The 24640-nt window shown below is 40.4% G+C and overlaps 1 protein-coding gene across 1 annotated transcript in view; it reads right to left on the reverse strand.

The window, feature by feature from the left end:
* Nucleotides 1–24640, reverse strand: part of LOC126278818 (neural-cadherin-like) — a 157233-nt gene that overhangs the window by 99150 nt on the left and 33443 nt on the right. The window contains exons 7-9 of the mRNA XM_049979092.1: nucleotides 5104–5267; nucleotides 4813–4975; nucleotides 4511–4717 (exon numbers count right to left, since the gene is read on the reverse strand). Coding sequence (XP_049835049.1) covers nucleotides 4511–4717; nucleotides 4813–4975; nucleotides 5104–5267 — 534 coding nt within the window. The remainder of the gene's footprint in view (nucleotides 1–4510; nucleotides 4718–4812; nucleotides 4976–5103; nucleotides 5268–24640) is intronic.

Raw genomic sequence — 24640 nt, forward strand, 5'->3', positions numbered from 1 at the left:
TCTCATACATCTTGCTCACCAGCTGGTAGAGTTTTGTCAGGACTGGCTTTCCCAAGGCCATCAGTAGTTCTAATGGAATGTTGTCTACTCCGGGGGCCTTGTTTCGACTCAGGTCTTTCAGTGCTCTGTCAAACTCTTCAAGCAGTATCTTATCTCCCATTTCGTCTTCATCTACATCCTTTTCCATTTCCATAATATTGTCCTCAAGTACATCGCCCTTGTATAAACCTTCTATATACTCCTTCCACCTTTCTGCCTTCCCTTCTTTGCTTAGAACTGGGTTGCCATCTGAGCTCTTGATATTCATACACGTGGTTCTCTTCTCTCCAAAGGTCTCTCTAATTTTCCTGTAGGCAGTATCTATCTTACCCATAGTGAGATAAGCTTCTGCATCCTTACATTTGTCCTCTAGCCATCCCTGCTTAGCCATTTTGCACTTCCTGTCGATCTCATTTTTGAGACGTTTGTATTCCTTTTTGCCTGCTTCATTTACTGCATTTTTATATTTTCTCCTTTCATCAATTAAATTCAATATTTCTTCTGTTACCCAACGATTTCTAGCAGCCCTCATCTTTTTACCTACTTTATCCTCTGCTGCCTTCACTACTTCATCCCTCAGAGCTACCCATTCTTCCTCTACTGTATTTCTTACCCCCATTCCTGTCAATTGTTCCCTTATGCTCTCCCTGAAACTCTGTACAACCTCTGGTTCTTTCAGTTTATCCAGGTCCCATCTCCTTAAATTCCCACCTTTTTGCAGTTTCTTCGGTTTTAATCTACAGGTCATAACCAATAGATTGTGGTCAGAGTCCACATCTGCCCCTGGAAATGTCTTACAACTTAAAACTTGGTTCCTAAATCTCTGTCTTACCATTATATAATGTATCTGATACCTTTTAGTATCTCCAGGGTTCGTCCATGTATACAACCTTCTTTCATGATTCTTAAACCAAGTGTTAGCTATGATTAAGTTGTGCTCTGTGCAAAATTCTACTAGGCGGCTTCCTCTTTCATTTCTTAGCCCCAATCCATATTCACCTACTATGTTTCCTTCTCTCCCTTTTCCTACACTCGAATTCCAGTCACCCATGACTATTAAATTTTCATCTCCCTTCACTATCTGAATAATTTCTTTTATTTCATCATACATTTCTTCAATTTCTTCGTCATCTGCAGAGCTAGTTGGCATATAAACTTGTACTACTGTAGTAGGCGTGGGCTTCGTATCTATCTTTGCCACAATAATGCGTTCACTATGCTGTTTGTAGTAGCTTACCCGCATTCCTATTTTCCTATTCATTATTAGACCTACTCCTGCATTACCCCTATTTGATTTTGTGGTTATAACCCTGTAGTCACCTGACCAGAAGTCATGTTCCTCCTGCCACCGAACTTCACTGATTCCCACTATATCTAACTTTAACCTATCCATTTCCCTTTTTAAATTTTCTAACCTACCTGCCCGATTAAAGGATCTGACATTCCACGCTCCGATCCGTAGAGCGCCAGTTTTCTTTCTCCTGATAACAACATCCTCTTGAGTAGTCCCCGCCCGGAGATCCGAATGGGGGACTATTTTACCTCCAGAATATTTTACCCAAGAGGACGCCATCATAATTTAATCATACAGTCAAGCTGCATGTCCTTGGGAAAAATTACGGCTGTAGTTTCCCCTTGCTTTCAGCCGTTCGCAGTACCAGCACAGCAAGGCCGTTTTGGTTAATGTTGCAAGGCCAGATCTGTCAATCATCCAGACTGTTGCTCCTGCAACAACTGAAAAGGCTGCTTCCCCTCTTCAGGAACCACATGTTTGTCTGGCCTCTCAACAGATACCCCTCCGTTGTGGTTGCATTTACGGTACGGCCATCTGTATCGCTGAGGCATGCAAGCCTCCCCACCAACGGCAAGGTCCATGGTTCATGGGGGGGGGGCTACTGTCAATATTTGTCACATATTAACACTGTTTTTGAAATTGTTAAATGTGAAACAAAATTATCTTTGAGAAAGCTGTAAATTTTTTCTGGAGTTTACTTTCATTATTTACACAAACTGCTTTCTTGGATTTTGAATATTTCTGGGTATCAGCTGGATGGTGTAACCCAGGAGGTGTGATATTCTGGCAATCTGACCTATTGTAATTTTTGGTGTTCCTGATGACTGGCTTGTGCTGGGCAGCACCTTTACAACCCCTCCCCTATCCCCCCCCCCCCCCTCTCTCGCCACCACTCCCATGGCCTCCAGCCATCCATCTCCGAGTGTGACCTGCCACAGTCGTAACGAGATCTAATTGCCAGGGCATGCTCCGATATCGTCAGTCCTGCTGCCACCAGTGCCAGGTGCATTTTGCCCATGCTTCAACAAATCTACTTATCCTCTCAAGTTCTGGTGACAGCAGTGGATTTCCACACCGAATGTCACTGTGCTTTGGTTATGTTCAAGGAAGGGTCCCTGGCCTTGCTTAACTGAAAATCTCTGTCTTTATTTATTACATTATCATGTAGTCAGATCTCTACAGCCTCTTTTAGAATAGGCTTCAACCCAGAAGGTGTTGGACTGTTGCAGTAATGTGATGCCATTTCAATTCATGACACATGCATAGGAGATGCCGTCCCCTGCCACAGGGAACTTTGTTGGCTATTCAGTGCCTGTGCATCTCTTCTTTGTGACACATGTAACCTGGCCCACATGCATTTTCTTGCACTGACAAGGGATGCAGTAGGCTTCTGGCTTCGAGAGTCATAGGTCATCTTTGACTGATATGGCTTTCATCTTGGCTGGTCGGTGGAACACACATTTGACATTATTTCTGGAATATTCTTCCAATTTTGACTGATGTGTTCCCAACAAATGTTATAATCACGGTTTCAACATGTTTCTCTTCATCCTCAGCAGGCTGTAGCTTTGTTTTCTTCAGTCTTATGGCAAGTTTTATCTGTTGGTTGCTATACTTCTTCATGCAGAACACAGCCTGTAGATGCTGCAATTTTGATGCTAGACTGTCGTGGTCTGAGATTTCACATGCTCTATGGACTAGTCTGATTAGGATATATTCTTGTTGTGAAGGGGCATGATAGCTGGAGGCATGCAAGTACAAATCTGTATGCACTGATTTACAGAAGACACTGTTTCTAAATATGCTTGACGAGCAGTCCACAAATGGAAGTTAATTATTTTCTTCCATCTCCATTGTGAATTTGATGTTTTGGTGCAGCAAATTCAGGTGTTCCATGAAGTCCTGTAGGTGATGTCATCCATGCAGCCAGGTTATGAACATTATCATTTAAATAATGCAAAAAGCATCAGGAATCTGGCTGCATAGATGATGGCACCTACAAGACTTCCAGCAACACCTACACTCACTGTAACAAATTATCAAATCCACAATGGAGATAGAAGAAAATAATTAACTTCCATTTCTTGATGTGCTCATCAAGCAAAGACCAGATGGCACACTAAGAGACAGCATCTACGGTAAACCAATGTATACAGATTTGTACTTACATGACTTCAGCTGAGTTCTGAGCACTCTAGTGCACAGAACATGCAAAATCTCAAACCAAGACAGTGTAGCAACTGAACTGTAGCACCTACAGGCTGTGTAACCATACAAAATGTTACAACCACTATCAGTTGCAGTGTGCCATAGTGTGTCATAAGACCAAAGAAGCTGAGGCCACTGCCTACTGAGGATGAAGAGAAACCGATTTTGATGGCAGTTGTCCCATACATCAGAAACACATCAGCAAAATTTGGAAGAATACTTGGAAATATGATGTTAAGTGCACATTCCACCCACTGGCCAAAGAGGCAGCATCAAGAGTATTCACTGATAACTCATCCATATATCCTCAGGTTCCTTTGACAATGTACAATGGAGCTGCAGGAAAAACAGTTCCAGGTTCAGTGACAGTAATAATATCCACAGTAATGGAATGGCTGAAGCATGCAAGAGCTGACTGAACTGAACATCATTAGTCAGTCACAATTATTATTTATTCACTAGTATATGACCTCATGAAAAATCTGTAAGAGGCACTCACACATAGTTCTCCACAATCTGATACTTTTTACTTTCATATGGTTGTTTTTACTACTGAAACACCTTGAAAATGTGAGCCCAAACTGATTTGTGCACCAACACATCTGCATAATTCAAATTATTGATTATTAACCATTTGCTTACTGCCATATATTTTCTAGGACCATATGGATATTTAGGCATATTTTCTGCAACCATTTTATCAAGTCAAATATTGTAGCTGATCTCTCATTAAGGATCTGTCTGTATAATTAAATAATCTTGAAAGAATAAGGTATCACATGATTGTGTGTTGCATGAAATGTTGCAAATGAACACAGAAAATATATTTCAATAACATTTTTATTTCTTCGTAATAAACACATTGGCTCACTGTTGTCTACACTTGGTATACTACTTTGAAACTAATTATTGTAATAAAAGATATAACAAGATATATGAATATAATAAGAATGAAGAAAGTAACCTTACCTGTTCTTTGTGAACTTGCACAATACCATTGATTTCAACTGGTTTATAATATTGTGTGTCATGGATAGAGAAAAAGACATTTAGAATAGGTGGATACTCTTTATGGAGACTGATGCTGAATATATTTACATTTTCATCTTTGACACTAAATAGCTTTGCGAGTTTTGCCACTAAAAGTTCAGCTTTACTTTTCTTTCTCTTTGTTCCCTAGGGAAATAAATCAGTATCACACACATTATAAAGAAATATGTGTGCAGTTCTGAGAGGAAAATTTAATTGGAATAGTTATTTTAAATACTTACAGTGAAGTTCCATTTTATGAATTCTTCATCTGATAAATCAGCAATTCTTATTGACCCAGAATTAATGATACTATCATGAGAAATTTTCTTCACAGTAACAGTGACATATGCTGGTGTAGTCTGCAGATGTTTTTTGTCATATACTTTGAACTTCAGATTGTATCTGCAAGCATGGATCTGCCATCAAATTCTTTGTGGTGCTAATGACAAAGCCCACTTCTTTATATGAAATTTATAATAAAGTAATAATGAAGATATCAGTGAAACTTATAGTTGCAGTTTTATACTTACACTCCTTCTGGTGCACTGTGTTGTATCCTGATCATTCCTGTCCTCTCGTTGATTATAAACCCTGGGTGTACATTTCCTTCCCAGTAAAATGTTTTGTCAGGCAGATCCCAATCATCTGGATCTTCAACATATATCCTCCCAATATCTGTGTCTGGAGTTTGACCCTTAATGTCAGTGTCAAATTAAAATGTATGTTTTTCACTAACTATATATTAAATGTTCACAATGTATTTAAGCACCAAAACCTTGTCAATTTACTAGGCTACATTTTAATTAACTGTTAGCTATGCAAAAAATAGATAAATATTACTTTGATACTACAGGGATTTCTTGGTAACAGCTCAACAATTCTTTAATTTACTATGCATTAGTCCACCAATATATCAAGTATATAAATTAACAGATACTGACAGTTATAGATCAAGAAACAAGGAACAGAAATACAATGAGTATGAAAGAAATGACAATAACTTACTGATATTTATACAAAGTAGGCTGTTCCTGCTCGAGTGCGCACTAAAGGGCAGCCATGTGCCTACACGCTACTATGAGCAAACAGCTGATTGGTGGACAATCAGGCAGCCAGACTGTACACTGTACACAATCATACTGCCCTGACCTTGTGCTCATGGGCAGGGATAGCCAAGTGGTTTGTGCATGTACAGAATGCGTGCAATATGGCTGCCTGATGGGTAGCCTATACTAGCTGCACCTGCCTCGAGCAAACTGATGGGCATTCCCCAGTGCCTATGTCCTATGGGTCAGCATTAGAACAGCCTAATCTAATATATTCTAAGGTTGCATTACAAGGCAGAAACATAGAAGGTGTATCCCAAAATTAAGGTCTATTTGGCCATAAAAAATAAGCTCATGAGAAAAGGATTTTATTGACAGTAATGTTTTACAAGATATTTACTTTATGTTTCCACATAATTGCCATTCGCTTCCCACACTTTCTGTAACACTGTGCCAGCTTCTTTCACCCCACTGCATGGAAGTCCGCCCCCCTAGGAGTTGAATCAGTTGGTAATTCCTATCTTCAATGACATGTTGAACTTGTTGTTCACCTAGCCATTTTTTCTAATGCAAGAAGAGGAAACAGTCACTTGGTGCAAGGTCGAGACAGGGCAGAGGGTGATCAAAAAAATTCTCAACAAAAATCTTGAATCTTTTCCTTGGTTTTGACAGCAGTATGAGGGCATGCATTATAGTGAAGGAAGATTGCGTCAGAAAACATTCTCTTATGATGTCAATTTTTGAGAGCATCTCTCATTTAAGTCAGCACTTTACAGTAAACATCAGTTGTAATTCTTGACCTGTGGGCCATGAAATCAACTAAAAGGGTGCCCTTTTCATCCAAGAAAAAAAGGTAGCCATCATTTCTGGATTCAAGAATGGAGAGTGCTTAAACTATTTTGGTTTGGGTGAACTGGAATGGTGCCACTACATTGACTGTTGTTTCAATTCTGTGTCAGCGTACGATATCCACATATTGTAGCCAGAAACAACGTGGGAAAACAAATCATATCCATCTTGTCTATAGCATTCCAAAACCTGTCATGCACTACCCATTCTTTGTTCTTTTTGCTGATCAGTGAGGTTTTTTGAACCCATCTCACACTCAGTTTGTGATATCCAAGTTGTTTGATGACTATCCTGTAAACTGAGGTTTGAGCAACATTTAGAAATTTGCTGAACTAAATATCATCAACTGCTGATCACTTCAATGTTTTCGGGTCACATGATCAACAATGTCCTTGGTCCAAATACTGTGCCTGCCATTTAGCTGTTCATTGTGAACAATTGTGTGGCCCTTTTGAAATTCTTGGCACCATTTTTGAATTTGCTTGTCACTCATTATTACAGGTCCATACAGTGGGCATAACTTATGCTGGATTTCAGCAGCTGAAGATCATTTTGCCAGCAAAAATCTAATCACATGACACACTTCACAACTGGTGGACTCTACAACTGTTGAGGCCACTGTGATCTGATCTGACCAACTGGCAAATGACTGCAGAACCAAGCCAAAACTACAGCAATTTCCTAAAGAGTTGGTAGACAGTGCTCCATGCATGAAACTTCATTCAAGCCTACCATCAGTTAAATATTAGTCACCGGATCTTAGTTTTGCAATACGCCTCATACATGCATGAGATAGCTAATGTAATGATTTGTTTCAGTACTCCATTTTCATATTTCGTAAGTGAGTGCCTCTCTACTATGAAAACATAGTAACAGCTTAGCTAGGAACCAGTTATCTGATCTATAACTTCTATTACAACAATTATTATTATGTAATTCTTCATGCTTTCCCGGCGATCTGTTGACATCTTGGATATTCGGGAATCCAGCCGGATGTTCGCGTCGTTCTCGCACGATATTTCACCAGTGGTGGCCAACCTATTTATGGAAAGGTTTGAAGAGGAAGCACTCTCTTCAGCCAGATATCAACCCAAGTGCTTTTTTTAGGTATGTGGATGATACCTTTGTCATCTGGCCCCATGGTAGAAGGAAGTTAGATGAGTTCCTGCTACATCTGAACTCTTGCCATCCGAACATTAAGTTCACAATGGAAATGGAGAAGGATGGAATACTTCCATTCTTGGATGTTCTGGTGAAGAGAAAGGGAGATGGCACATTTGGACACAGTGTGTACCGCAAACCTACGCACACTGACTTATACCTTCAAGCCAGCAGTTGCCACCATCCGGCACAGAAGAATGGAGTGCTCAAAACACTGGTCCACAGAGCACAAACTCTGTCAGATCCTGATAGTCTGGCCACAGAAATAGAACACTTACAATCAGTGTTCAGCAGGAATGGGTACTCCTCTAGAGATATCCAGAAGGCACTTCAACCTGCCAACCGGCCAAAGGATCCAGAAGAAGAACCAGAAGAGGCAAAGAAGATGGCATACTTGCCATATGCCGGACCTATCTCTACCAAGATCAGCAGGATTCTCCAGAAATATGACATCAGGAGCATATTTTGCCCACCCACAAAAATTGGGGCTATGGTGGGGACTGTAAAAGATGACCTGGGGCTACGCAAGCCAGGTATTTACAACATACCATGCCAGTGTGGGATGTCATACATTGGCCAGACCACCAGAACTGTGGACATCAGGTGTAAAGAACACCAGAGACATACCAGACTCAGACAGGCAACTAAATCAGCCATAGCAGAGCATTGTCTGGAACTTGGTCATTCAATGGATTACAATGACACCAAGATTGTGACACAGACCTCAAGATATTGGGACAGTGTCATTAAAGAAGCAATTGAGATTAAGGTCACAGACAATCTAATCAACCGTGACTCGGGATACCAAATCAGCACTGCCTGGAATCCTGCGCTTGAGCTTGTGAAAACTCAACGCAGGACACTCCAGGATTCAGAAGGAAATATAAGTGGAGACCGAGGGAACAGCTGTGAGACAAGGTGTTGGACATTAGAGACCAGATCTGACACACCCCAGGTCATGAACTCGACTTCAGAAGACGGCCAGGCCGGGCGCGGACGGCGGAGGGAACACCGGCCACCAGAGAGGGACAATGTAGCCGCGTCTGGCGGGCGCGGACCTCAGATGGAACACACGACGCGGCGCGGACCGATTAGGGAGCGCCCAGCACGCAACAGAAGGGGAAACCGTAGTAACAGTCATGAGATAGAGTACCTAACATCTCAGATCGGGCCTGACACACCTCAAATGACAACCACAACCGTTGAGGACGGCCAAAACCGGCGCCGACGGCAGTCGGAACATCCGCGACTGGAGGGGTCCGTTGAAGCCGAGTCTGGCGGGCGCGGAGCACAGATGGAACACTCGACTGGGCGCGGACCGATTAGGGAACGCCCAGCTCCTCCCAGGCATAAATACTGGACTCGATCGACCCAAGGACCAGTCTCAGGTAGCACCTGAAGAAGACAGCGAGGTACGCTGTTGAAATATCGTGCGAGAACGACGCGAACATCCGGCTGGATTCCCGAATATCCAAGATGTCAATTATTATTATTATTATTATTATTATTATTATTATTATTATTATCATTAATTTCCCAACTCTCAATATTCATGACAAAGGATTATTGTTACATGAAAGTGCACAGTGTTGTACATTGAAAAAAAAGGTCACTAAAATGCAGCAAAGAAAGAGAATTATCTATATATATTACTTAATCAAAGTTCTCCACTGTTTTTCGGTATACATGTGAAGGCTAATCTTAGGAACTGCTGTAGGGTTTATGAAACAGCTTTAACTAATAGACAAACTAATTCATTAGGGAAGTTTGTATAAGTAATTTATTACCACTGCACCAGAAAAGTTGTATGGCTGTAGATTACCCATGCACAGCCAGAGCAGGTCATTAGTTTTACATATTATTAACAGCCGACTAATAAACCTATTTGTTTTTACAGAACGCACATGGAGATGAACTGATATAACTTTTTACAGTATGTTAAGACTGATGTATTTAAGATTATCTGGATGTAATAGGTGTCAAGTTTCATTATAAAGAAAACTTTGTTAACAGAAAGGATGAAGTTGTAGCAACAATGTCTCAAAATCTGGTAAGGAAACTCAATCCAGAAAAGCTCCTTTTGCAAGTTATAAGGCAGAATGGTTGCTGACATGCAGAGGAGATGACATCACATTTTGGGAAGCTAATAGAACACAATACTGAAATTTACAGCAACTATTCCAAATTAGAATAAAACCACTATCCTCCCAGAGTCAATGTTAGAATGAGATCCTAGCAGTACTTCTCTAATATTTTTCTAATTATTTTGGCATCATTCAGACATGTACACAGGACAGAATAATTCCTGGAAAGAATTGTTCCCTACTTTCAAGTTTGTCTTGTATTATTCCATAAAAAACAATCACGCACCTCAGATCATGTTAATATTCTGACAGAGAAACAAGACTTCATCTTCCTGTTCATTTTCATAACAAAATCAATTAACAGACATGAGCATAATGTTGAAAGTGCTGTATGGCTTCATAATGCTGTACTCATATACACTGATGAACAACTTGTACATCACAATTTCAGTGTACAGCACCTCAATTAATGGCCCTGGACCTCTCCGGGGGGACACTACCTTGACAAAGCACTGTCCATGTGGGTGGAGAGGCTTGCAAATCTGCGTGAAGCTGAGGGCTATGATGAAGGTAGAGGACCTACTGCTGGGAAGGACTTAGCTGATGGATCAGACTAAGAGTGTCCCACAACTTCCTGTCTTCCTTATCCACTCCTAGTCGTTACGCAATTCCCTTTCCAACCCAAGGTGTGATGTGATCCGTGCCGAGGGGTGCATGGCATATGGAAATATGTGTTGTAAACGGAGCCTCAGGTATACTGGGTGAACTTCCTGAGTAAGCAGCCTTACACCATGCGGGGTTATCATCCTGTGGACCATGTAAATCGCCAAATCTTGTGGGACCAAGATGGATGTGACAAATGGAAATAAATTAAAACAAAATGAGGGGCATACTGAGACCTCAGACACACAAAAATTGGGGTCAGGACTGATAGAATGCACTCCACCTATAGAATAAGTGTCTAGACCTGAGCAAGAAGTGGGAACTGTAACTGAGAAGTGGGACCAGATCAAGATTAAAGCCTTGTCTGGGCCCAGAGGACGAAACTTCCCAGGGAAGAATGGCTTCCCAAATATAAGTGGAGGGAATTAAAAGGTCTTGAGCCCAAGACCCCCAAGAAAAAACTGTCACAGCTTGAAGGGGACATGCAGACCCCCCCTCCCCCCCCCCCCCCCTCCCCACAACGTTGAAGACAGGTAACAAGTGGAAAAGGGAGGAATATAAGATCCCTCCTCCAAGGATAAGCGAGCCCAGGAAAAGCTGAGACAATAAATACCTATAGTACTGCAGTCTCGGATTTTAAGATGGTAGTTATCCAGGAAGGCTATCCACTAGTAGCCATCATTTCTCAGCAGCACAAGGAACTTGTACAGATGTCCGTTTTTGAAAATATGGGGGGTCTATCTAGATTGTGGTGCCCTAATTTTTGTCTGTGAGGAGGTTCATATGGTGGAATGGCTGAAGGACAAGGTGCCCATGATACCCCGTGGGAGGATGAAATCTGCTGGTCAAGACGGCAGCTGAGCTTCTGAAGACCACGAAGGTATCAATATGGGTACCAAAGATCCTTAAGGATGTATCACCAAAGACTCTGTTCAAGAAAATAGGGATCCACAACACAAAAGTCTCAACACAGAATTGGAAAGTAATCAACCAGTATGCTGTACTGGAAGGATGAGCCCTGGTGGTGGAAGTCGGAGAGAAGTCCCTGAAGGCGATGTGAGAGCAAGACCTGAAATTGTTTTTAGGGTTCTCACAGGTAACTGTCAGAGTAATCAAAGGCCTCAAAGGCAATGATGGCAGCAAGATGGAGACTGGAGGTGCTGCAGACTAATCTGCAGCTGAGTAAAGGGGCCCACTGCTGCCCTGAGCCATTCCCTGGGGAGACAAGAAGTGGATGTGGCCCTGATACAAGAACCCTACTTATATAAAGGGGGTGTATCAGGCTTCAGTGGCACTGGAGGTAACCTGATTTATGCTAGAAATCTAATAAACTTCAGAACATGCACCTATGTGAGAAATGGTATTCCTTTCATGCCAATGACGGATTTCTGCTCCAGGGACCTGGTGACCATCAGGATGCAGCAACGTGAGGAAGGTATCGCAAGGGAAATTGTTTTGGTCTCAGCATACCTTCCTTACAAAGACAGTTCCCTTCCTGCTTTGGGGGTGAGGAGACTGACAGAAGTCTGCCATTGGCAAGGTGACCAACTGCTGGTTGCATGTGATCCCAATGCCCACAACCTAGTGTGGGGCAGCAAGGACACCAACAGTAGAAGTGAGTACCCTCTTGAATTTCTCTTGTCTAACAGCTTGGAGGTCCTGAATAAGGGCAATGAATCTACATTCATGAATAGCAGAAGGGAAGACGTAATTGACATAACCTTTGGTTCCCTGATGATGGGCAGCTATGTCAAACAATGGCATGTTGCATTAGAGCCATCCTCATTATACCACATGTATATTAAATTCAAGGTTGAAATGGGAATCAGACAGACCATGACCTATAGGTATCCCAGAAAAACAGACTGAGACACATAAAGGAATTAAAACCTCAATAAGGAATCCAGTAGAATTTGAGGAAGTAGTAGAGGCTGTTGTCTCTGCCATAGTGACCTCACACCAGGTCAACTGCACAATCACCAATAAGTGCACAAATAGGAGTGTGCTTTGATGGAAAAATAACTTGGAAATGCAAAGAAAACAGGTACAAAGACTGTTCAGCCTTGTGAGACATAAAGGACAATGGGCAAAATATCATGAGGCCCTTGTCAACTACAACCATGCAATCAGACAAGCAAAGGAGGCATCCTGGAAGGCATTCTGTGAGGAAGTGGAGAGCACAGCTGCTCAAGCCAGACTCCACAGAATCCTCACTAGAGTATCAACTAATCCATGAGGTATGTTGAGGAAGGAAGATGGGGAATATACAAAGACAGCACATGAGATACTGGAACTGCTCCTCAAAACTCACTTTCCTCAATATGCTCTGGTGGATAACACAGACCAGAATGTGATCCCTGAGAGACATGGTTCTCAGGCATTCAAAGAGAGGACTGGGAATCGGCTAAGGAGTGTGTCGACTTCAATAAAATCCAATGGGTGGTGGGTACATTCCAACCGTTCAAGTCACCTGGCTCAGATGAAATCTTTCCAGCTCTCCTGCCTGTTGCAGGAGAAAATCTCATAAGAGTCCTATGCAGGTTATTCAGGGCTAGCCTAGCAGCAGGAATCATTCCCTATGCCTGGAGGGCAGTGAAGGTTGTTTCCATTCCAAAGCCAGGGAGAATTGATCATACCAAGGCCAAGGATATGAGACCAACCAGTCTGTGCTCCCCCATTCTCAAAACATTGGAAAAACTGGTTAATGTATATGTTGGGGAGAGGAGGCTAACTAGGGCCCCATCTACATTCAAACCAACATGCAGATTAACCAGGTAAATCACGTGAGACAGCTGTCCATCAACTCATTTGGAGGATGAAAAAAGCACTTCAGTTTCAAGAAATAGCCCTCTGCCTCTTCCTGGACATCAAGGGGGTCTTTAGTAACGCAACCTTCGATTCCATGGTTAGGGCAGCAGAGGTGCATGACCTATGGACCACTATATGTAAGTGGACTAGGGCCATGCTTAGTAGATAAAGGTAGAGGCAACCATGATGTATGAAAAGATGGTAATTGACACCACTAGAGGTTGTCCACAAGGAGGAGTTTTGTCCCCTTTATTGTGGTATCTAGGGGTGAATGAACTCATTGAGAAACTAAATTCCAGACAATGCTTTTGCCAAGGATACACAAATGTCCTTGTCATTGTAATACTTGGCAAATTTACTGACAAAGTTAGAAATATGGCACAAAGTGCATTGGACATTGTACAAGACTGGTGAATTAAACAGGATCTATGAGTTAATCCTAAGAAGACTATTGTGGCAACATTTACAAAGAAGTATATCCACCACTGTAAAGCTCTTCGATGAAATTCTACCTGTTAAGGGGATAGTGAAATATCTAGGAGTAACCTTGGATGAGAAACGAACATGGACCCCTCACATTAAGAGCATTTGCTCCAAGGCAAAAGGTATTCTAGTGAGTACCAGAAGGGCTTGTGGCAAAAACTGGAGCCTAAGCCCCAGAGGTATGCACTGGATATACACCTTGGTGATTAGACCTAGGATTTCCTATGGGGCCATAATGTGGTGGAAGAAGGTAGAACAGCAGGTTGCAGCTAAGGAACTTGCTAAGCTGCAGAGACTGGCCTGCTTAGCCATAACAGGCAGAATTAGCAGCACACCAACTGTGGGATGGAAGCCATGCTGGACATGCCTCCACTACACCTTTGGGTCAAGATGGAGGCAGCAGCTGGTGCATACAGACTCAAAACTGGTAAAAACTGGATGTCACTGGGATATCCAGAATCACACACTAAAATAGTGAGTGAGGTAAATATAGGGATGGCTGGGGAAATACCAACTGACTATATAACAACTCCCAACTACTTCAACAAGCCTTACAATATAATGATTGGAAGCAGGGAGCAGTGGGAAAAAAACAGTTCGACTCTGTACTTGGGACATTGTCTGGTTCACTGATGGGTCGAAATTAGGCCAAGGTACTGGGGCCGGGGTTTATGGGATTCAGCAAAGACTGGAGGGCATCATCTCTCTAGGAAAACTGGCCTCGGTATTCCAAGCTGAAATTATTTCAATCAGGGCATATGTGGAGGAGAATATGCATAGGTGCTACAAGGACAGTAGCATCTACAGCCAGGCAACCCTGAAATCATTGGCAGCTCCTGCAATATGATCTAAGATTGTTGCAGAATGCCACAGGTCTCTGGTGGAGCTAGGAGGAATCAATAGTGTGAACCTAATGTGGGTCCCTGGCCACTCAAGGATCAGTAGCAATTAACAGGCAGACAGACTGTCCAGGATGGGGGCAAAATCTACATTCATTGGACCAGAACCTGTCCTGACAATCACCAAGGCTATGATCAAACTGAACTACGTAACTGGCTTAGAAAACAGCACATAGAATACTGGACCAAGGTCTATAAAGAAAAACATGGTAAGGTAATGATGTCTAAGCCATGTTTTAAATGAAGTTTTAAATCCTGCAATTGAACAGGAAAGAGATTAAACTCATGACTGGACTGATGACCAGCCATGGGAATTTCGATAAACACCTACATACAATGACTATAATGGAAGAGGATCCTAAATGTAGGATCTGTTATGAGAGTGAAGAAACTGCATCACACCTAATCTTCGAAAGCATGGCATTGGAGAGCAAGAGATACAGAATTTTTGGGACAGCTAGACCTGAAGAAATTGTGCCTAATAAAAAACTGGTAAAGGGACTCCTTGCACTATTTATGGGCATTGGTTGGCTGTGCTAAATATACAGGGAGCGATACTGCACAATAAACTCAGTTTCAGTGAGGGCAGTGGCAGGTTAGACCAAAGCTGTTTTAGCTTCCCTGCCAAAATCAATCAATCAATCAATGGGCCTGGAAGAAGATTTGAGATTATTGTATAAAGTTCTTTATGGTTAGCCTCACACCTGTGGCACTGCTTTTACATCGATCCACAAAAGTCTATTTTGAAAACCAAATATCCCAAATATCTTTTACAACTGAAAAGTATGGTGGTTTGAAATGGGGATTTATTCAACCAGTACTGTAGTAAACATCAACTAAACAAGATGCAAAGTTAGTTGAAATTAAGATATGAATTCTCTGAAGACAGCAAGAGCTCATCTACTGTGCTCAGAAGACATTTGAACTGCTGGTGAGGGAATCACTGATTTTGCCACTATTGTTGTCATTTATTCAGTAACCACAGCTGAAAAAGTGCCTCCATTACACATTTCCATATATTATGGTGATGGGACCTGGATAAGCTAAAAGAACCAGAGGTTGTACAGAGTTTCAGGGAGAGCATAAGGGAACAATTGTCAGGAGTGGGGGAAAGAAATACAGTAGAAGAAGAATGGGTAGCTTTGAGGGATGAAGTAGTGAAGGCAGCAGATGATAAAGTAGGTAAAAAGACGAGGGCTAGTAGAAATCCTTGGGTAACAGAAGAAATATTGAATTTAATTGATGAGAGGAGAAAATATAAAAATTCAGTAAATGAAGCAGGCAAAAAGGAGTACCGACGTCTCAAAAACGAGATCAACAGGAAGTGTAAAATGGCTAAGCAGGCATGGCTAGAGGACAAATGTAAGGATGTAGAGGCTTATCTCACTATGGGTAAGATAGATACTGCCTACAGGAAAATTAAAGAGACCTTTGGAGATAAGAGAACCGCTTGTATGAACATCAAGAGCTCAGATGGAAACCCAGTTCTAAGCAAAGAAGGGAAAGCAGAAAGGTGGAAGGAGTATATAGAGGGTCTATACAAGGGCGATGTACTTGAAGACAATATTATGGAAATGGAAGAGGACGTAAATGAAGATGAAATGGGAGATATGATACTGCGTAAAGAGTTTGACAGAGCACTGAAAGACCTGAGTCGAAACAAGGCCCCCAGAGTAGACAACATTCCATTGGAACTAGTGACGACCTTGGGAGAGCCAGTACTGACAAGACTCTACCATCTGGTGAGCAAGATGTATGAAACGGGCGAAATACCCTCAGACTTCAAGAAGAATATAGTAATTCCAATCCCAAAAAAAAAGCAGGTGTTGACAGATGTGAAAATTACCAAACTATCAGTTTAATAAGACACAGTTGCAAAATACTAACGCGAATTCTTTACAGACGAATGGAAAAACTGGTAGAAGCCGACCTTGGGGAAGATCAGTTTGGATTCCGTAGAAATGTTGGAACACATGAGGCAATACTGACCCTACGACTTATCTTAGAAGCTAGATTAAGGAAGGGCAAACCTGTGCTTCTAGCATTTGTAGACTTAGAGAAAGCTTTTGACAAAGTTGACTGGAATACTCCAGGGCAAACCTGTGCTTCTAGCATTTGTAGACTTAGAGAAAGCTTTCGACAAAGTTGACTGGAATACTCTCTTTCAAATTCTGAAGGCGGCAGGGGTAAAATACAGGGAGCGAAAGGCTATTTACAATTTGTATAGAAACCAGATGGCAGTTATTAGAGTCGAGGGACATGAAAGGGAGGCAGTGGTTGGGAAAGGAGTGAGACAGGGTTGTATTCTCTCCCCGATGTCATTCAATCTGTATATTGAGCAAGCAGTGAAGGAAACAAAAGAAAAATTTGGAGTGGGTATTAAAGTCCATGGAGAAGAAATAAAAACTTTGAGGTACGCCAATGACATCGTAATTCTGTCAGAGACAGCAAAGGACTTGTAAGAGCAGTTGAACGGAATGGATAGTGTCTTGAAAGGAGGATATAAGATGAACATCAACAAAAGCAAAATGAGGATAATGGAATGTAGTCAAATTAAGTCAGGTGATGCTGAGAGAATTAGATTAGGAAATGAGACACTTAAAGTAGTAAAGGAGTTTTGCTATTTGGGGAGCAAAATAACTGATGATGGTCGAAGTATAGATGATATAAAATGTAGACTGGCAATGGCAAGGAAAGTGTTTCTGAAGAAGAGAAATTTGTTAACATCGAGCATAGATTTAAGTGTCAGGAAGTCATTTCTGAAAGTATTTGTATGGAGTGTAGCCATGTATGGAAGCGAAACATGGACGATAACTAGTTTGGACAAGAAGAGAATAGAAGCCTTCGAAATGTGGTGCTACAGAAGAATGCTGAAGATTAGATGGGTAGATCACATAACTAATGAGGAAGTATTAAATCAGATTGGGGAGAAGAGAATTTTGTGGTACAACTTGACCGAAAGAAGGGATCGGTTGGTAGGACATGTTCTGAGGCATCAATGGATCACCAATTTAGAATTGGAGGGCAGCGTAGAGGGTAAAAATCATAGAGGGAAACCAAGAGATGACTACACTAAGCAGATTCAGAAGGATGTAGGTTGCAATAGGTACTGGGAGATGAAGAAGCTTGCACAGGATAGAGTAGCATGGAGGGCTGCATCAAACCAGTCTCAGGACTGAAGACAACAACAACAACAACAACAACAACAACAACATCATGGTCTTCACTAACATGCATCCATATTTCTCCTGCATATTCTGTCATTATCTATCCACCATCCATGAGGTCATCACCTGATTCTTTACTTATCTCTTAAATTCTGGTAAAGGACTTTCTTGGTCCGCACAGCATCCATCACCTGGTTGCTGGTCTCACTCACCTCCATTTCATTCTCATTACGTTACATTAATACTTGCTCCACAGATCATGAATAGGACATTGTTAGACTTTTAATGCTATTTGGCACACGGCCAAAGATTTTTGTGGCAGCATAATTTACCCCTTTCTAGGCCAAAGTCAAATTTAATCCAGAATAGTGAAGGTCACCCTTTCTTCTAGTGTTGTAACTATGCACTTTGTTGTTATTTTTGAACTGGGATGGATTATTAATAACAAATTTCATAAGTAAATATATGTATTGGGAAGGCACTGTGAATATCCTGAGTTCCTTAAATAAATGTCTGCAAGGTGATCTTTGATGGGCTCTAGCTATTATCCTGATTACATGCTTTAGTGCAATGAATACTTTTTCTGCTAATGATGAACTATCTCAAAGTATGACATCAAATGAAAGCAATGAATGAAAAATAGACATAGTAGGCTAATTTATGGATATGTTTATCACCAAAACTTGCAATAACCCTAATAGCACAAGTAGCTGAACCTAACTGTTTCCACAGATCATTTCATTTCATTTATCATCATCCTTTGCATCATGAACATGATATAGGAATTGTCATAATACTGTCCAGAATATGCACAGGGCAAAATATTACAAATTTCTATCAAACATATAAAATTAACATTATATAATATAATGAAAATTAAAACAATGAATTAATGGGTTGTTCTTTTACATGCTCTTTTAACATGTACCATTTGTGATGAGTTTATATGTATTTAGTAAATTTGGAAAACACATGTTACACATAATTTAGCGTTAAAAGAGTATAAACAAGACATAGAACAGACAATGAGAACAACATGATATTGACGATACAGCTATCAGTTAGTGATTTAAGGATTCAAAATATTCCTCTATGCTATAAGAACATTTATTTATCAGATACTTTTATAATTCTGACTTAAATTTTCCTTCATCTTCTGTTCCCCTGATGCAGAATGGCAGATCATTATAAAGCTTTATTCCATTAGTGGCTCACACATTTTTAGGTTTTTGTTTTTCTTTCTACATGCAGATTCTTACAGATATGTGTATTGTAGATTTGAATTTACATGCAAACTACTCAGGTGTGTTCTTGTGTGCTTTTTTAATATGTGCAAAGATGGTACTGTAAGTATGTTTAGTTGCAGGAGCAAGGTCTTGTAGTGTGTTACTGGAGAGGTGTGTGTAATAATTCTAATGGCCCTTTTCTGTAATTTAAAAACCTCTCACAAGCGACATTTAGTTGCACCCCAGAATGTTATTCCATAGGATATAATAGAATCGAAATAAGCCATATACACTAATCTTGTACACTCTGCAATGCAAACTCTAGAAATTATTCTCAGTGCAAAACATGCTGAATTTAGTTTTTTGGATATGTATGTGACATGGTCTTTCAAGCTCAAGTGCTGATCAATGTATATGCCCAAAAATTTTGTAGACCAGACTTTCTCTATTTCATGGTCACTCAATGATAAATGGTGATCATCCTTCTCATTTACTTTACCGTACTGTATGTAATTTGTTTTATTTCACTTATTGGCATAAAACCACTGTTGCACACTCTCCAGAACTTTTTAAGCTGTAGTGAATAAGGATTTACTGTCATCACTTATAATTATGCTTGTACCATCAGCAAACAACATAATTTTTGATGATCTGTTGGGCCTTTCAGTGTCATTTATATAGATTAGGAATAATAAGATTGAAGGTGTCAAGGTAACTTATGAGTCTAATTTTCATCAGTTTTTCAAAAAATTTTGATAAAGATGGGAGAAGGGATATAGGTCCATAGTTTTCTACCCTATGTGTATCCCCATTTTTGAATAATGGTTTAACTTTAGAAATTTTCAGTCTTTGGAGGAACACTCCACATGATAAATTGACAATATGTACCAGTGGTTCCAAGATTTGTGAGGCAACTTTTTATTATTGTCACTGGCACATCATCCAGTCCTGCAGACATTTTGGGTTTCATACTGTTAATTACTTCCAATACTTCATATTTATTAGTGGGACTTATTGTCGTGCTACTGGCTACTTTTGGTGCTGTTGTTTTCTCTTCTTTGGTAAAGCTCTTGCTTAATTTATCAGGTACACTTAGAAAGTAGTTGTTAATGTAACTGGGCAAGACTTCCTTCTTTATTTCAGTGTTATCACTAGATTTAAGTACAATATCGTGGTCTTCAGAGCTTTTTCCTATTTCTCTTTTAACAGTTTTCCATGTGGTCCTTAATTTATTGCCCTACTTCCTTATTTGTTTATCATTACTTAGTACTTTTGCTAGATTAATTACCATTCCATATACCTTTTTGTAGTTACTAACATATTTTTTAAAATTATGGTCAGTATAAATTTTCACCTCAGAGTCTACTCTTAGTCTTGGGGGAGTTTTTAATGCCAGATGTGATCCAAGAATTTGTGTGTCTATGGCTAGATGAGTTGATTTTAACTAACCTTTTTGGAAAGCACATTTCAAAATTTGGCATGAAAAGATCATCTGTATCAGTTTGTGACAATACTGATTAGTCAGTGTGATACCAAACTGGTTGCAGTTTTCGGGAGAGAAAATTCTCTTATACATATGATGCACTGCTTTAGTATGTATTGGAACTGTGAGCACTTTAATAATAAGTGCATTATGATCAGATATTCCTAGGTCAATATTCAAAACTTCTACAGCTGGGCTTTCTATATTTGAAAATATATTATCTATAAGACTTTTTGAAGTGTCTGTTACCCTTGTAGGACTGTTTATATTAGAATATAGGTTGAAACTGTGTAGAATATTGAGGAATTTAATTTGAAATAAACCGTCTACCAACATATTGACATTAAAGTCCCCACATACAATTATTGATGACTTCTCATCATGTAAGATGCTCAGCCATTCTTTAATCTCATTTTTAAAAAAAGAAAATTTGAGTCACCACATGGTGATCTATACAGTGACATGCCTTATTTTCCTATTTTCTTTTTTTTTTTTTTTTTTACAGTCATTTGCACTGCTGTTGCCTCAAGATGTTTTTCTATTCTCAGGAGTTCAGCTTCAGGCCTGTTTCTCACTTTAATATCTGATTTTACATAAATGCAGACACCCCCATTCTTGGCTTCCTTCCTATAAAAATGACCAACCAAGTTATATGGGGAAATATTAATGTTTTCTAATTCATAATTTTTGCACCAATACAATCAACACAATATTCATTGGCCTCAATCTCAAGACTAGAATTTTATTTTTGAGACACTGTATATTAAGGCTAAGTAATTTTAAGCTGTTGAGAGGAACTCTTACTTGTATTGTCTGGTGTCAACAGTTTCTTTGTGTTGAGGCTGGGTACCAAAAATCCTTTAGGTACACAGGTTTCCTGCATCTTGCTTTTCTTTCTTCTGGATGTGCTGCAACTTTTGATGCTGGAATTCCTGTTGTATCTGATGACTCACTGGGCATAATCACATTTCTTGCTAATGATGCCGTTGTATAGTCTGTAGCTGCTTCTGATACTGTTGAAGCTGTTGTGGAGGCTTCACTTGCTTCAGCTATTTTTGTGGCAAGTGAAGATTCTACTGCTGGATCTGTTGCCAGTGAATCAGTTTCATTTTTATGTTGGAGAATTTCAGTTGCTGTGATGGGTGGTGGTAGTGGTATGGTATGGCAATTCTTGTCTTCAACTGCTAACACTGCATTAAGTATTTCTTGACTAATGAATGCTTTTCCAAGTTTATTTCTGTGTAGCCCATGCCTGGCAAAATGACTTCTTTCTGTAGATGGTACATGCACATATGTAGCATTCGGGAAGCTTCGGCACATTTTTTGAAATTTTCTATTAGTAACAGTGATTTCTTTGTTGACACAAGATTTTTTCATCAGATCATGTCTATGTGGTATACTTGCAATATAGAAGTTCACATTTGTAATTTTCTGTAGTGTGCTTCTTAGCATTCCTGTGGTGACTTTTACCTCATTCCTATAAATGTCATTAGCACCCCCAATTATTAAACAGTTTCTTCCAGGCTCCAAAAATTGTTCACAGTTTTTTTAGGATTTCACTCAAGGGAGTGCCTGGTTTTGTTATTCCACTAACCTTAAACATAGTTTGCATGTTTCACATGATACCAGCTAAGCCCTTTCCATGACTGTCTGAGAGAACGTAAATACTTCTTTGTTCATTTTACTTGTGGTTGTCATGTTCTCATGATTTGTATGTTCCCTGCAGATTATAGTACTGGTATTTCCTTGCTTGTTATTACAAGACTTCATACTTGACTGGTTTTTTCATCTCTGCAGTTGGTGAAAGTACTTCATTTTTTTCACTATTTTCACATCTTTTAGACTCATCAGAGGTTAAAAGTTCAGAATTATTTGTTACTGGGAGTCTGAAGCTGTTCTCATTACGGTTAACACGTTGGAACTTTTTAGGTCATATGCAGTTATCGTTTTGCTCATTTACAACAGTTTCACTACACTCTGAATTGGCTCCTATCACTTTTCAAGCTTCTGTACATACAGTATGGCTAACATAAGATCGTATTTTAATGAAGGAGTCACACAGTCTTCTCAATATTCCTTATGTAAACACAATATATCACAATAACTAAAGAGCACATTTCCACAGTCACAAGTCATGTTTCTTTCTTCTAAGGTATTTAAACATTGTTGATGGATCCATTTTTGCAACCATGGGCATAATTTAACACCATTTCTCACCTTCTTACTACATTTTACAAACACAGGATTTAAAAATTCATAATTTTCCATGGATCTGTTGATTAATATGTCTATATGCGGCGGTGCCATCTTGTTGATCATCAGTGTGTTTCTTCCAATTCCATTTATCACCGATGCATACACCCAGAAATTTTGTATATTCTGCCTTAGCAACAGACTTCTGTCCACAGTCTATATTTATAAATGGTGTTATGCCATTTGCTATATAGAACAGTATATACTGTGTTAACCATTTGCAGAGGGCCAGTTATTAATTTTCTGAAAGACTTTATTTACAAGTTCCTCAGCTAATTCTTGTTTGTTGGGTGTGATTACTATACTAGTATCATCAGCAAGAAGACTTAGCTATGCAGCTTCATGAATATAGTGAGATAAGTCACTAAAACTCACGGAAGTGCCAAAGAAACTGGTATAGGCATGGGTATTTAAATACAGATATATGTAAACAGGCAGAACATGGCAATGCTGTTGGCAATGTCATATAAGACAGCGAATGTCTGGCACAGTTGTTATATCAGTTACTGCAGCTATAACGGCCAAGTTATCAAGATTTAAGTGAGTTTGAATGTGGTGTTATAGTCAGTGCATCAGTAATGGGTACAGTGATAGCAATGAGGTAGGGATTTTCCCATATGACAATTTCATTAGTGTACCGTGAATATCAGGAATTCAATACAACATCAAATCTCAGACATTGTTGTGGCCAGAAAAAGATCCTGTACAAATGGGGCTAACGACAACAGAAGTGCAACCCTCCCACAAATTGCTGCAGATTTCAGTGATGGGCCATCAACAAGTGTCAGAGTGTGAACTATTTAACAATACATCATTAATGACTAAAACTAAAAACTAAACTCCATCCGAAGAGGCCTTGCATGGCCCAATAGTACTGGCTGGCCATCATGTCATACTCAGCTCGTAGCCATCACTGGATGCAGATATGGAGGGGCATGTGTTCAGTACACCACTCTCCCAACTGTATGTCAGTTTACAAGACCAGAGCCGATACTTCTCAATCAAGTAGCTCTTCAGTTTGCCTCACAAGGGCTAAGTGCACCCCACTTGCCAACAGTGCTCGGCAGACCTGATGGTCACCCATCCAAGTGCTTAACTTTGGTGATCTGACGGGAACCGGTGGTACCACTGCTGCAAGGCTGTTGGCACCCTTGATGACTGCACAACACAAAGCTTTGCGCCTTGCCTGGGCCTGTCAACACAGGCATTGGACTATTGATGACTGGAAACATGCTGCCTGGTTGGACAAGTCTCGTTTCAAACTGTATAGAGTGGATGGACATGTGTGGGTATGGAGACAACCTCATGAATCCATGGAGCCTGCATGTCAGCAGGGGACTGTTCAAGATGGTGGATGGCCTGTAATGGTGTGGAGCATGTGCAGTTGGAGTGATACGGGACCCTTGATGCGTCTAGATATGACTCTGATAGGTGACACATATGTAAACATCCTGTCTGACCACCTGCATCCATTCATGTCCATTGTGCATTCTGATGGACTTGAGGAATTCCAGCAGAACAATGTGACACTCCCACATGTACAGAATTGCTACAGAGAGGCTCCAGAACCACTCTTCTGAGTTTAAACACTTCCACTGGCTATCAAACTCCCCAGACACGAACATTATCGAGCATATCCGGGACGCCTTGCAACATGGTGTACAGAAGAGATCTCCATCCCCTCATACACTTATGGATTTATGGACAGCCCTACATTATTCATGGTGCCAATTCCCTCCAGCACTATTTTAGACAGTACTCAAGTCCATGCCACATCGTGTTGCAGTGCTTCTGCATGCTCACAGGGGTCCTGCATGATATTAGGCAGGTGTACTAGTTTCTTTGGCTCTTCAGAGTATATTATTAACAATAAGGAACCCAAGACTGAATTCTGTGGGACACCATTCTTGATACCTTTCCTGTTAGAGGACTCTGCTGATTTTTG

Source organism: Schistocerca gregaria, chromosome 6 (genome assembly GCF_023897955.1).
Source record: "Schistocerca gregaria isolate iqSchGreg1 chromosome 6, iqSchGreg1.2, whole genome shotgun sequence".
Taxonomy (NCBI): domain Eukaryota; kingdom Metazoa; phylum Arthropoda; class Insecta; order Orthoptera; family Acrididae; genus Schistocerca; species Schistocerca gregaria.